Genomic DNA, 14,765 nt, shown 5'->3' with positions numbered 1-14,765 from the left:
ATGGTTAGGCAGAGACTCAAAAGAGCAAGGCATTTCCATCAGGGCAGCAGTTTCAATTCAAAGGACATCACCACTCTTGGGACAGAAAATAAAAAGCACATTTATAATGACCATCACAAATTTCTGAGCAATCAAATGCCACCAGCCCTTTTCTATATTTAATGCATATTTTGCAGTTCATAAATATGCTATGAAATTATTAATTGCTTCCAGTGAAAGCCATTAGATCTGTGGCGCTGACCTCCTTCAAAAGGTCCTGTTTAATCGTTTGCAGAGATGCACATGCACAGAACACCAGGAAGCAGTTTGGTACATACTTTGGGGATGTGAAAAGAGACTCAAAGCAGAACACGGCCGGCTGGTTTTTGGGTGGAAGGAACGGCCAAGAAACAGATAAAGCCCCCAAAGCACAAAAATCCAGCAGTCAGTTGGTCGAGGAAGAAGGTGAAAAATCAATCTGGTGCCAATAAAATCCTGGTTGATTTTTTTAAAGGTTTAAAACTGATGCGGAAAAGTTGGAGATGTGGGTTTAAAGCCATAGAGAGGGTTCTAACACCTAGGCCACCACAGGGAAGACCCTGCCTGTCATGCCCACTGACTTCCACCTTTCATATGTCCAAATGTTACTCCACAAATGTGAAGCTAGTGTTGTGTATTGGTTAGAGTGCCTGACCTGAGCTCAAACATCTGTTCAGCACTGGTGACCGTGGGTCAATCATTCTCACTCAGTTTAAACTGTCCGACAAGGACTATTGTGGGAATATATGGGGGAAGGGAGAACCTTGCATGTCACCCTGATCTCCTGAGAGGAAAGAAGGAGAAGAGTTTATATCCCCCCCCTTCTCTCCTGCAAGGAGACTCAAAGGGGCTTACAATCTCCTTTCCCTCCCCCCCCCCCCACAACAAATGCCCTGTGAGGTGGGTGGAGCTGAGAGAACTGCAAAGAACTGTAACTAGCCCAAGGTCACCCAGCTGGCGTGTGTTAGAGTGCACAAGCTAATTTGGTTCACCAGATAAGCCTACACAGCTCAAGTGGCAGAGCCGGGAATCAAACCCGATTCCTCCAGATTAGAGTGCACCTGTTCTTAACCACTACGCCACGCTGGTGTTGTTTTAAAATGTCCTGAATGGATCCCTCTGGAATATTACCCCCTCAGCCCCATAGCACTGAAGCCACATTGCAACAGAGAAACTGGTCTCCAGTCAGAGACAGGCAAAGGGTCAGCTGCTGTGTGGGTTTGGCCCCTGCAGCCCTTGACAGTGTCCAGGATGCATGTTGGAATCTAGAGCAACCCGGTGATTTGAACAAGGCTGTTGAGGATATGTTGGGTATCCACATTTCATTAACCAGAAGGATACAGGGTTGCTTTCACAGAGAAGCTCTTGCCTTCTTTGTACAAGAGAAGGATGCTCTGCTCCTGGGCATGTTCTGGTGATGTTCCAGAAGTGGTCTCAGCTTTCTGCACTCTGATCAAACTGCTGGGGAAAAGAGATTTGAATACGACAGGTGAGACATCAGCAGTCTTGACCTGCTTTGAAGGCATGCTGAGAATTTCCATCCCAAAGATCTACTCTTCCATATAAAAGGGGGGGGGCAGTATCAGATAGGGCTGGGTCTCCCAACAAGTTCCTCAGACAACTGCTTGGGGAAGCACATTAAGGAGGCTACTGATGCCCCCTCCCCCAAGTTTGGTTAGCTCCTGGACATCAGCAGTGGAAGGGATGAAGGGAACCTCCTCATTGGGTCCCTTTGGGTGGAGAATCCAGGAATCAATCTTAGGATGTCCTGTATGAAAAACCAGTGCATTCTTGATGTGCCTGTCAGAAAGCCTTAGGGTATTTTTATGTGTGTTCATGCTGTGTTTTGATTTCTGGAGAAATTGCACTTCAGCCCGATTTGAGCTCTCAAGAGCTCCCTGCCACACATGACTGAAAAGGGTGTTTCACAGTTTAGCTCTCCCCTCCCCAGGATTTGGACACCTGGCGACCTTCAATTCAACAGGTGGACTAGGTGGGTTTTGTCAATACACCCACCAGTTCTGAAAACATCTAGGATCAGTAAGCGTGTGCTAGCCTTCAGAAACTGCCTTCTCCTTCTTTGGAGGTTTTTAAACAGAGGCTGGATGAACATATGTCAGGAGTGCTTTGATTGTGTGTTCCTGCATTTCAGGGGGTTGGACTTGATGACCCTTCTGGTCTCTTCCACTCTATGATTCCGTGATTCCTTCCTCCCCCTTTTTTCTCATTTTACTTATTTTCTATTTTCCAATTTTTTCCTTCCTTTTCAGTTTGTTTTTTGCTGATAAAATAAACATTATTTTTTTTAAATACATGCTTTGCATAGTAAACTTTGCATAGTAAAATCATTTATATGCCAAACCTTATTCCTAAGAACAAGAGGAATAATCATAAACTGCAGACATATCTTTACAAAATGCCAGTTGTTTGCCAACAATTTCATAAGAGCGCAGTAAAAAAAATGTGTGCGCATACGATGTTCCAATCAGGCTAAATTTGATTCCCTGAAACATGGACAGGGTTCCAAATATCCCCAAAAGGTCAGCCTTGCGGGTAGCTTTTAAATAATCTGTTCTATTCAGCTCCAGCAAAAGCTCAGTCTAGAACGTAACCCAGCGGAGGCAGGATTTTTTTTCCTGCGGCAAGAGAATCTTGACTTGCCTGACCGGCATTGCTTGACAGGTAATCTGCAAGGAGAAGGGGCTGGAACTGAGGCATCGTGCAAGACACTGACTGTACTGAATCCTAATTTCCTGAGTCTGGTACATTTTATGTGAGTTCAAAGCCTCAGGTGCCGAAGCTGTTCCTAGGCTGGAGCTCTTTGCAGGGAAACCCCCTCTCTGCCTGCAGAAATCCAGGCAAGTTTTCAGGCTTGACTCTTTCCTACCAAACTAGTAAGAATGGATTTCCCTCTCCTAAGGGACAGGATTCCAGTAGGCAATGCCCTCCCCAGTCCCTGAATGCTACCGTCCAAGCAAGACTGCACCATTCAACTACCCAGCTTGTCAGTCAGGTTTGGTTTAAACATAATTACCCTAGTGGAATTCTGTTTTTAAATCCAATCACAGATCTCAGACTTCATGTGTTGAAGGAGGAGGAGGAGGAGGAGGAGGAGGAGGAGGAGGAGGAGGAGGAGGAGAATTTATATTCCCCCTTTCTCTCCTGTAAGGAGACTCTCCTTTCCTTCCTGCTCCCTACAACAAACACCCTGTGAGGTGGGTGGGGCTGAGAGAACTCCGAAAAACTGTGACCAGCCCAAGGTCACCCGGCCGGCACAAGCTAATCTGGTTCACCAGATAATCCTCCACAGCTCAAGTGGCAGAGCAGGGAATCAAACCCAGTTCTGCAGATTAGAGTGCACCTGCTCTTAACCACTACGCCACGTTGGCTCCATAGAATCCCAGAGCTGCAAGGTGACCTCGGGGTCATCAGCCCAACCCCTGTTCACTGCAGGAAACCTGAAGTAGAGCATTCCATACAGATGGCTTGGACCAGTGTCAACCTGCAAATCTCCAGCAAGGAGGTCTCTCCCCCCCATTGTCTCCCCTAATGCTTCCCTTTAGAGGTGCATGAAACGTAGATTCGTTCATTACTCCTCCCTCTAAAGCTTGAGGTACCATCCAGAATACTCATGGCTACTTCGTTCTGCAGCAAAATAAAATAAAAAAACACCTGCAACTGACAAGTGATGGAATCTTTTAACAAAACCAGATTAATCATAACCTCCGTTAAGTGGTTACCATTAAGGCTTTGGTGCCACCTTAGGAAAGAGACGCAGCCTTTTCAAGAGGAGCTCCTCCTTTGATGGGAATCTGTAAACAAATCAATCACATCAGCCCAAATGCTGATTAATTTGCTCTCACAGCAAATTACACAAACATGCAAAAGATTGCGGGGAGGAACATGGACGCACTGCCAGCATTGAGGGAAACAGAAATATACTTTGGTGTGCACAGGGATATGGCGTACAATATAGTTACACGTATATGGATGGACAGGATTGCAGAAAATGTCAGATTGGAGAAGGAGAAATTGAGACTTGTTGGATTGCTGGCAAAAAAAAAATGCCTGTTTTGCCAAACCAGGGATGCCATCACTGCCTTTAAGAACACAAGAAGATAAGAAAGAGCCACTGCAATGAACAACAGGAAGGTGGACTTTGGGGGGCTTTCTTCCAATGGAGAGACCTGACAACATGCCAGAATCCAAGCCAGAGCATTTCCTGGAACCTCTGCGAAGGTCAAAGGTGATAAAGACACCCCTGTGTTTCGAGGCATGAATTTGCTGGGGAATCTTTTCAACTGCAAGAAGGGTGCCAGAGGGGGAAATCAGCTAGCCCCAGTCACCATGACCCAGACCTATGATAAGCTCTACCCCTGGGGAGCCAGACCTAGCCAGCTTTACGCATGAAGGAGCAGACAGAGATGTGTAAATCTGCCGTGTCAGTTTAGGCAGGCTAGAGTTAAGTCAGCAAAGCCCTAGGGATCTTCCTTTGGAGTGTGTGTGGGGCTGAGCTTTACTCTCACCCCAAGTATTTGATACAGGGAAGGCATCTCCAAGGAGCTGAGGGCATGATACATGGTTCTGTCATCCCTACACAATTCTCACAACAACCCTCTGAGGTCAGTGAGGGTGAGAAAAGAGTTACTGACGCAAAATCATCCAGCGAGCTTCTTGGCAGAGAGGGAATTTGAACTTGTAGTCCCCCAACCCCGTAGAGTCCCTGACAGTCTAACCATAACACCACACTGGCAAACCCTATAAGGAAATAAACTCCCATTTCTCCCAACAGAAAATCAAAATGGCTTCTCTCTGGCCCATAGTTTCTCCTCCCAAGTGTTTTGGAGCAAACGGTAGAGTTTTCCAGTGGACAGCAGTCCAAAAAACAATCCAGGTGTTAAATATATTGTCAAAGGCTTTCACGGCCAGATTCAACTGGTTGTGGTAGGTTTTCCAGGCTGTGTGGCCGTGGTCTGATAGATCTTGTTCCTAACGTTTCGCCTGCATCTGTGGCTGACATCTGTGGCTGTGCTACACCTCTGAAGATGCCAGCCACAGATGCAGGCGAAACGTTAGGAACAAGATCTACCAGACCACGGCCACACAGCCCGGAAAACCCACCACAACCAGATCCAGGTGTGTTTGTTTTATACCTTGAGAGAGTGGGGTTTTTTCCCCAATTCATTTTGAAAGGATGAAAGAAGTCCCCATCTGTGCCGCCTGCCCTTCGTTTCCGAAAGGTTCTTCCCCTCCTCCTCCAGTCCCCGACCCTGTTCCATACTAAATGTGACTATTGTTCTAAGTGCCATCCATCAAACTTTCCCCGGGGAAGCGTCTTGATCATCATTCATATTATGGCACTAATTTGCTGTTTTGCAGTCGTAATGACACAACAGACTTACAGCTCAGACATTTATCTGTGCGCTGTGTTTCTCTCTCTCTTCCCTTCAAGCCCACTTAATTTTTCTTTTTCATCTGCATCAGTAGAGTCCTGGTAAGACATTTCACTAATCTTGCAAAATCCAGACCGGCTTGTGTGGCAAAAACAGAAACTAAGAGTGGGGAATTCAGCTTTGTGGCAATCTTGGTATTGAACAAAGGCAAGTAGCTAGCCCTCATGAATGTGCTGTGCACTGTGTAGGCATTTTGGGGTTAAATCTCAAGTGACCAAAGAACAGTAGTTGTGAATTTCCTGCATTGTGCACTGGGTTGGACTAGATGTCCCTTGAGGTCGCTTCCAGCTCTGTTCAGTTTGCTACAGCTGAGTTCCAGGTACAGAGACTGAAACCTTTCAGTGATTAACCACATTTTGCCATGGAAGCTTGCTGGGTAATTGTGGGCCAGACACACAGCCCAGCCTACTTAACAAGCCTGTTATAAGCATAAAATGAGAAGAGGGAACCCATTAAGCTGCTTTGTTGTTTCCCCACTGGAGAGAAAGAGAGGGCATAAAGGAAGTAAATTTTTAAAAATGCAAGCGCTAGAAGTGCAGGGATCAGAGCATCAGCATGGTATCTAGAAGACTTGGTTTCGAATCTAGAACTTCAGCTATTCAGGAGGAGTGGAAATCAGTGCTTGATGAAGCACTCTGTGTAACAGATGAAGGTTGCACACTTGTAAGGAACTGAGTACTGAGAAACAACATTCCTACCAGTTATATTCTTTTCCAGTTGATCTTGGGGGCGGGGAGGGGTGGCTGCTGAGATTTTATGGAGTTCTTAAATAACCAGGGAAAGAAAGATGGGCGCGAGTCTGTAGGTAAGCTCAAAAACCAGAATTCGTGGGGGTTTGTACACATGATGTCCTTTTATTAGAAAAAGCCGCATCGACCTTTCATCTGCCTGAGTCGCTTTACAGGGGAGCCTCCGCGACGCCCCCACCTCCCACGGCTGCAATTTCACGACCCGATCTGACGATTCACCCCCCACCCGCCAAGAGCAAAGGCGCAGTAGGAAAAGCGCGTCTCCAGCACTTCTTGTGTGGCCCAGTCAGAGAAGAAAGAGGGCTGGGGACATCCACCTGGGGAGGGAGGCGGTGCAAGTGCAACCATTTGGGGGGCAACGGAGGTCCCGAGGGCGGACGTCGGAATCGGGCGACACGTATGAGCTTTTGCAAAGCGCGCAGGAGTTGCGACAGGGCGAGCCGGTCGGTCCCCTTTCCTCTCTCTCCGGTGTCGGAATCCGGAAAAAAAGCGTGTACCGCCGACCCAGACGGGAACTGGAGCAGGTAAGGGCGGCCGCACCTGCAAGGGTACACGCTCTTTGGGGAACTTGGGTGGGTGGGCAGGAAGGGGGGACCTTTCGGGTCGGCCCCAAGGCGATGCCAGTGGCCACTTGGGGGTCAGAAGCAGCTTTCCTTCGGGCCAGCGTGGGCAAGGGTCGTGGAGGGGGGTTGCCTTTCTCTGGGCGTCGATACATGGGCCGTGGGGTGGAGTGGGGGGGGGGTGGAGGGTCACCGTGAGTCCCCCGCCTTGTGCAGGGAGCCGGTCGGACTAGATGACCTTGGAGATCCCTCCCGACTCCGTGTTTCCGTCTTGCGAGGCGCTTAGCAGGGATGGAGATGGGAAGGATGCCGGGGAGCAGCGAGGCTTTCTGGCAAGGAGCGGCGGGGGGGGGGGGGGGCAAGCTCGGGGGCGCCACTGAATCCCCTCCTCCGAAGTTTCAGCGCGCCCCCCCCCTCGAAGCTGAGGGCAGCCCGCCCCCTTCTCGCTCCCTCCTGCCTGCCCGGCAGGTGTCGAGGCGGGAGGTGGTGCCAAGCAGACAGCCTCGGCCACGCAACAGGCGTCTCCCCCCGCCGGATATTTATTGCAGCGCCCGATGGGGAAGGAGTCAGGTGTGCGCTCTGGACGCTGAGACCAGACCCGAGTTGCTGCCTTGGAGATCGGGAGCAGAAAGAGACCGACCCCCCCGCCCCGGAGGCCAGGAGAGCTCAGACACCCCAAATCCCCCCCCCCCCGGACCCGCGTCCAACTTGGAGGGTTTGGAAGAAGGCTGCCCCACTAACTGCAGAGAGGGAAACGCCGCGGCTGACCAGGTACCAACAGGCTGGCGGGGGTTGTCATTTCTCTCTACACGTGAAGAAACGCAGGTGGAGAAAGAGTCGCGGGGAAGGGGGGTGCTGCTTAAGGCAAGGGGGGTCTTGGGCGCAGAAGCCCGCCTGGTCCGTTTGCGGGATTCTTTCGGGATGTATTCCCAGGTGGCCAAACACGCAGGTTTGCGCTTTGCCGACTTCACACCTGGGAAAACCCAGATCCCAGAGTGGGTCCCATTCCCACGGGTACAGAAACAGGCACATCTCTTGATTTAACTAATAACCTAATTTGTTTCCCTTTTTGGCCACAACTGGAAGACGTTATTTTGGAGTGGGGGGGGGAGCAAATGTGTGTTCAGTGTATCAAATATCCAACATCTGGAGGTGTGAACTAATGACTCCTCGCCAAAAAAAATAGAAGGGAAATCAAAACCCAACCTGTGTTATAAGCCTGGAACAAAAAAAAAAGGCTGAGAAAAGCAGAAAGAAGAATTAAAGAGTAACTTTTGTACTATTTTGTATGGTTTACTAAGTGTTCACGTCCTTTGCCCTTTCAGCAAGACCCATCAGGCCAGGGCAACCCATATAAAAAGTTAGGTGCTACCGATGTTATGTTTTGGTGTCTAGAGGATGCCGTCTTTTCATCCAAATTTCTATTGAATTACTATAATTTTAAGCATTTCAACCTTGTTTTTAACATTATTTCTTTAAGCCCTGTGCAGTAAAGACATATTGTACATATATTATTCATTTTCAGTCTTCCGTCTACTTTTTCTCGACCTTTTTTGGCTCCTGTTCACTTATCACCTATCAGATGCTATGTTGAAATTCCATCTGGGTCAGGCTAGGGCATGTTCACCCACAAATGCCAAGACTGCCACCTTGAAATGGCAAGTGCGCACATGTGAGCTTGGGTAACACGGATGTTTGAACTTCAGCTGTACCCTGGTGTGTTTCCTCATGTGGACGTTATGATTTCTCTGTGCTTAGAGGACTGCCGGGTGAATGGGCGAACTGTCTCCAGTTATAAATGTCATGCCAGATCTGCGGAAGTTCATTCACACATGCAAGTCAGCGCTAGATGGTCTTGCCATTGAGTAGTAAACATGTGACATATCTTTTTGTAAAATATATGTCACATGCTGGAGAGCCAGTGTGGGGTAGTGGTTAAGAGCAGGTGCAGTCTAATCTGGAGAACTAGGTTTGATTCCCTGCTCTTCCACTTGAGCTGTGGAGGCTGATCTGGTGAACCAGATTAGCTTGTGCACTCCAACACATGCCAGCTGGGTGACCTTGGGCTAGTCACAGTTCTTCAGAGCTCTCTCAACCCCACCCACCTCACAGGGGGTTTGTTGCGGGGGGATGGGAGGGAAAGGAGATTGTAAGCCCCTTTGGATATAAATCCAAACTCTTCCTCTTCTGAAATATGCACAGGCCTCCTTTCTACATGTGAATCAGCCTAGTAGTTTCTTCATGGGCCAGGCCAGATGAACGTATTCCATATTCATTCATGCAAAATGACTGGCAATGGCACCCCTTTGCTCTGGATGCCCAAACACTTAGACAAAACTAACAAATTCCACAAGCTTCAGGGGTGAGCTACTTCTAATACCCAGTCTCCCCACCACTGTGGCTGTCAGCATTGGGACTGATCTCCAGAAATCAAAAGCTATGTAGCGGTCAGCCTTTGACTAAACGGGCATCTCATGCTGTAAGGCTATCTGAGTCAGAATGCTGGGCTGGGTGGAATGGACAGGCTAGAAAAATGTTGCCATATGACTTCTTCATACAAATTCTTCTTTGTCCTTTCTGTTGAATCAAGGCTGCACTAACTGAAACCTTCTGTTTATTTTCTGCCATTCATAGACAATTTAGGTAACTTTGAAAATTATAAACATTTATGAAATTGCGACCAGTACAGAAACGGTGGAGAAGAAAGAGGACATGGCAGAATGGTTGGCAATTCTGACAGCATTCCTTAGCGTTTTTCTAGCATTCAAAGCAATTTGCAACCATCTGCTCTACCAGCTTGATAGCTGAACTGTGAATCTGGCCTTTGGCTGCAGGGCACGGCAAACAGTCGCTGTGCCAAAGCTGAACTGGTCTGGGCTTGAACGGGAGACTTTTCTGAAGGTCTACGTGCCCTGCTCAGATCCGTGAAGCAATCGTGAAAATATTGGCGCATGCCAGTCTAGATCCAGTTGTCTTTGAGAGCCAGTGCCGTGTTCAGCTTCTGCATAAGAAAGGCCTTCTCTGATTTTACCAGGCAGGTTAAAATGGATAAAGTGGAGATGCAAAAATAAAACCTCCCAGGGCAGTCTTTATATAAACAGAAGTGGAGGTTAATTTTATATGACCACACTGGGTCAAGAATCAGTAGGATCCAGTGGTGGTGAAAATACCCTAAACACCGTATCCTCCTGTGTTATTTCCCTTCAGACGAAGTCTTGCCCTGGTTATCAGCTAGATTCCCATATTTCCAAAACTGACCAAGTTCCCAGTGAACTTCTAAAGCCACCCAAGGCTGGAGTGCTGTGGAGACCAGCTGTATCGTAGCAACTGGCCCTCAGCCCCACAGATGCCCAGATGGGACAAAACCAGTGCCTGGTCCAAACACTCAGGAAGGCTGAGAGTCTGAACCTCTGGGTCTGGGACCTCTCCTTTTGGGGGCTTCGCCTTCCACGGTTACCTCTGCAGAAATCTTTCTGGCTAGAAGAATGAGCCCGGCTCCTCTGCCCCACAGTTGTCATTTTCAGTTCTCCGAGAAGGAGGGAAAGGAAAAACACCCGCTTAACCTCTAAATAATTCCGAGTCAGGGCTGCTGTGTTAATTAGCATGGGGCATCACTGGGTAAAGCCGTAGCTGCTTTGCGTACTTGTTCTAAATTTTTGGACATGGTCCTCCAACAACAATAACATACAGCAGTGGCATAGTGGTTAACAGCAGGTACACTCTAATCTGGAGGAACCGGGTTTGATTCCCCACTCTGCCACTTGAGCTGTGGAGGCTTATCTGGGGAATTCAGATTAGCCTGTGCACTCCCACACATGCCAGCTGGGTGACCTTGGGCTAGTCACAGTTCTTCTGAGCTCTCTCAGCCCCACCTACCTCACAGTGTGTTTGTTGTGAGGGGGAAAGGGAAAGGAGTTTGTCAGCCCCTTTGAGTCTCCTTACAGGAGAGAAAGGTGGGATATAAATCCAAACTCTTCTTCTTCTTAAAAAATCCACTTTCAATTTGCTGCTTCTCTTTCCCACAGGAAAAAGATGCTGGCGGACATCAGGCCTTAGCTCTCTGGACATTTCTCAGACTGGGCCAGAAAACATGGATCCATTGCAGTTCCCCTTGGCTTTGAGCATGGAGTTTAGCTTTCCAGATGCCAATGTCTCCCTGGGGGCAAACTCGAGTAACAGCACCTTTCTGGGGTTCCCCGTTTCCCCTGAAATTCAGTCCGTCCTCATTCCAGTCATTTACCTCCTCGTTTGTGCTGTCGGACTGAGCGGGAACACTCTGGTCATCTATGTGGTCTTGCGCTACGCCAAGATGAAAACGGTCACCAACATTTACATCTTAAATTTAGCTATTGCCGACGTGCTGTTCATGCTCGGTTTGCCGTTCCTGGCGACGCAGAACGCCATCTCCTACTGGCCCTTTGGGTCCTTCCTGTGCCACCTGGTTACGGCTTTCGACGGCATCAACCAATTCACCAGCATCTTCTGCCTGACCGTCATGAGCCTGGATCGCTACGTGGCTGTTGTCCACCCCATCAAGTCTACCAAGTGGCGCCGGCCAAGGGTTGCCAAGCTGATCAGCCTGGCCGTCTGGACGCTCTCCATTTTGGTGGTGCTCCCAATCATCATTTTTGCCGACGTCCAGGAAGATCTGCCCCTCTGCAACATGAGCTGGCCGGAGCCGATTAACATCTGGTCTGCGGCGTTCATCATCTATACATCAGTGTTGGGGTTTTTCGGTCCCTTGCTGGTGATCTGTCTCTGCTACTTGCTGATTGTCTTCAAAGTCAAGTCATCTGGCATCCGAGTCGGCTCCACGCGGCACCGGCGGTCGGAGAGGAAAGTGACCAAGATGGTGGTCATCATTGTCCTCGTCTTCGTCTTCTGCTGGCTCCCCTTCTACATCGTGAATATTGTCAACCTGATATTTATTTTGCCTGAGGAACCAGCCTTGGTGGGGGTTTTCTGCTTCGTGGTCATTCTCTCGTACGCCAACAGCTGTGCCAACCCCATACTGTATGGGTTTCTTTCGGACAACTTCAAGCAGAGTTTTCAAAAAGTCTTGTGCCTTCGCAAAGGGAACGGTGTGGAAGACGGTGACCCAACGGAGCACCGGCCAGAGAAGAGCAGCCGCCTGCAAGAAGTGATGCTGCTTCAGAGGAGCGTCAACTCCAATGGGCACATGCCGACCAGCAAGGTGTAGATAGCCCAGGATTTTCAAGCGAACTTGAAATGGACTGAAACACTTAATGGTGGTGACAGACAGTTGATGACAGGGGACCGTCAAACCCATAGTCTCAGTGTATATAGATTCAGGATGGGGTAGGGGTTTTCTTCTTGTTAAAGACATTGTAACACAATCATCCTCAGTGCTATGAAAAGCGGGGGAAAGCTAGCAGAAAACCCCACTATTGTTCAGATTCAGAGACCTTTGTTAGGCACATAAACCCACTATTGTATAACTGAATCATTGGTTTTTCTCTGGAGGGCTATGGGAATGGATTGAATCCATGCAGACGGGAATGGTCCTAGTGGCTGGGAGCATCCTTATCTGCTATAAAATGGCTGTAGACAGAGGGGTACCACACGGAGTATTTTATTTTCACTCCATACTAGGCTCTTTCTGGCTGTGCTGTCACATCTTCTGAGCGTGAAGCAACATGCCCAGTGAGCCAAAACTTCTCCATATCATACTAATACGGTTCCAGTGGCCTGCTGTTCCCCAGGCCTCTGGAGAGCAGGCACAGAAGTGGCATTCTACACAGCAAATGAGAGAGAGTTTATGACAGAGTCTACGTAAAGCCCTCTCGGTGAGCTAAACGGGCTGCTAAATTCTAGCACCGTCCCTGATTGTCAGCACTAGAAACACATTCTAATTAGAGAGAATAAATTCCTACTTTGTAAGCCGATTCCAGTGAGGATGATTTGCTTGAGATTTTGGAAGAGAAGCAAATGAATTTCAGTTATGCAGTCCGGGTGCGTAGAATACAAAGCAGTTTGCCTAAAGCAACTGCTTGAAGACCATTATTTTTTTGGGGGGTGAGGGTTATATGATGCTGGCTCAGACTCCCTGCAGTGAGCTCTGCCCAGCCCCAGCCAAGCCCTTCTCAGCCCCATTAAGTTCAAGGAGAATGTTCAGTAAATAAAAGTAGACATGCAGGATAAGGCCAAAGGGGCATCTGCTCCCACTCTCAGTTTCATACAGTGCCAACCTAGAAGCGTTTAGATTTATATACCCCCTTTCTCTCCTAGAGGAGACTCAAAGGGGCTTACAAGCTCCTTGCCCTTCCCCCCCTCACAACAAACACCCTGTGAGGTGGGTGGGGCTGAGAGAGCTCCGAAAAGCTGTGACTAGCCCAAGGTCACCCAGCTGGCGTGAGTGGGAGTGCCCAGGCTAATTTGAATTCCCCAGATAAGCCTCCACAACTCAAGCGGCAGAGCTGGGAATCAAACCCGATTCCTCCAGATCACAGTGCACCTGCTCTTAGCCACTACGCCACTGCTGCTCCTAGTACTCTGCAAGTCTTTCAGAAGCAGGGCACAGATGCCAAGGACTCCCTTCTTGCTGCCCTGGCACAGGCTTCATACCTCTAAACATTCACGTTTTATTTAGCCATATTGGTAAGTAGCCATTGATAGGACTGCCTTCTATAAATCTGTCAAATCCACTTTTAAAGCCACTGAAGCTAATGACTGTCACAACATCTTGTGGCAGTGAGTTCCAGAGGCTATTTCTTTGATTGATTCATTTATACCTTGCCATTCTCCCCAGTGGGGATCCAAAACGGCTTACGTCATCCTCTTCTCCTCCGTTTTATCCTCACAAGCACCCTGTGAGGTAGGCTAGGGTGAGAGACTGGGGAATGTTTGCATTCATGCCCCTTGACTGACACTGGTTAGCATTAGAGGCATAAACTCTCATTATTTTAACTAGAGGATGCTGAGCTTCAGGACTTTTCTCAAAAAATCTTGTGGCAGTGAGTTCCAGAGTTCACTTCACAACAATTCTGTACACTCAATTCACAACATTCTGTACACTCATATGAGAAACAGCCTTGTATACTCACTTCACACGTTACAGTGAATATACATACATTCTGCCTGTACATCTGTTTATAAGAAACAGCCAATGTGTGTTCACTTAAAGAATGAAACCTGGGATAAATGTAGTGTCACATGTTCATCTGTACACAGATTGACTCTAACATGAGAATTACTGAATGTACATGCAAAGAACAGTCAAGTGTACACTGTATACAGATTGTATATGCATTCACTGTGACTTGTGAACACAGCTACAGAGTTAGTCTGTCAAGGTCACACTTATCGCATTATGAGGTCTTTCATATGCTTTGATTGTGTGTACTGCAATGCAGGGGGTTGGACTTGATGGCCCTTGGGCTCTCTTCCAACTCTATGATTCTGTGATATCACCTCCCACCTGGGACCTTCTGCATGCTCTATCTTTGAGTCATGAGCCCTCCATTTAACTGGGTTTCTTCAATACCAGAGGGGGACCAGAAAATGAGAAATAGGGATAATGGGCATGTGTGCCAAAACAGGTTGTTCTGAGTCTGCCATGTGCTCTTCTCCCGAACAAAAAGGGAGTCGCTTGGCACTGTGTGGTAAGCATAAGCTTTTAGTGCACTAGAGTCCACTTCATTAGACACAAGCAGCAGGCTGTCGCTGGGCAGGTATTTGCATTGGACGTTGCGGAAAAAGAATTCAACAAACAGGCAAAATCTCGGTACTTAAATTAATGGAACCTGAAATGCTTCACAGGACCAAAGTTTGCCTGGCGTTCACAGCTAGAGGCAGCCTGATGTAGTCCCAATGCTCAGCTGAAAGAGATTTTTTAAAATGCACATGCATAAAACATATTCTTTAGAAGTGCAATTTATTTTATTTTTTTTAAAAAAAGGTCTTGTAATCCCATTTTCTTGTCTTCAAAAGTGATTTGGAAATGCCAGGAAAGAGATTTGCTGCAA

At 48.0% G+C, this 14,765-nt stretch overlaps 1 protein-coding gene across 2 annotated transcripts; it reads left to right on the top strand.

The window, feature by feature from the left end:
- The first annotated feature begins 6,614 nt into the window (after positions 1 to 6,614).
- SSTR5 (somatostatin receptor 5) lies at positions 6,615 to 12,348 on the top strand. 2 transcript variants are annotated; one of them, XM_048494790.1, is made up of 3 exons: positions 6,615 to 6,744; positions 7,329 to 7,551; positions 10,806 to 12,348. In XM_048494790.1, exon 3 carries the CDS (start codon positions 10,871 to 10,873, stop codon positions 11,978 to 11,980), a length of 1,110 nt encoding a protein of 369 aa, XP_048350747.1. In that variant the 5' UTR covers positions 6,615 to 6,744; positions 7,329 to 7,551; positions 10,806 to 10,870; the 3' UTR covers positions 11,981 to 12,348. The 2 variants fall into 2 exon arrangements, with proteins under 2 accessions (XP_048350747.1, XP_048350748.1); XM_048494791.1 differs by lacking the exon at positions 7,329 to 7,551 and having other exon boundaries at positions 6,651 to 6,744.
- Positions 12,349 to 14,765: the final 2,417 nt, after the last annotated feature.

Source organism: Sphaerodactylus townsendi, linkage group LG04 (assembly GCF_021028975.2).
Source record: "Sphaerodactylus townsendi isolate TG3544 linkage group LG04, MPM_Stown_v2.3, whole genome shotgun sequence".
Lineage (NCBI taxonomy): Eukaryota > Metazoa > Chordata > Lepidosauria > Squamata > Sphaerodactylidae > Sphaerodactylus > Sphaerodactylus townsendi.
The sequence above is the reverse complement of the archived record's forward strand: the minus strand, read 5'-3'. Positions and strand labels throughout refer to the sequence as shown.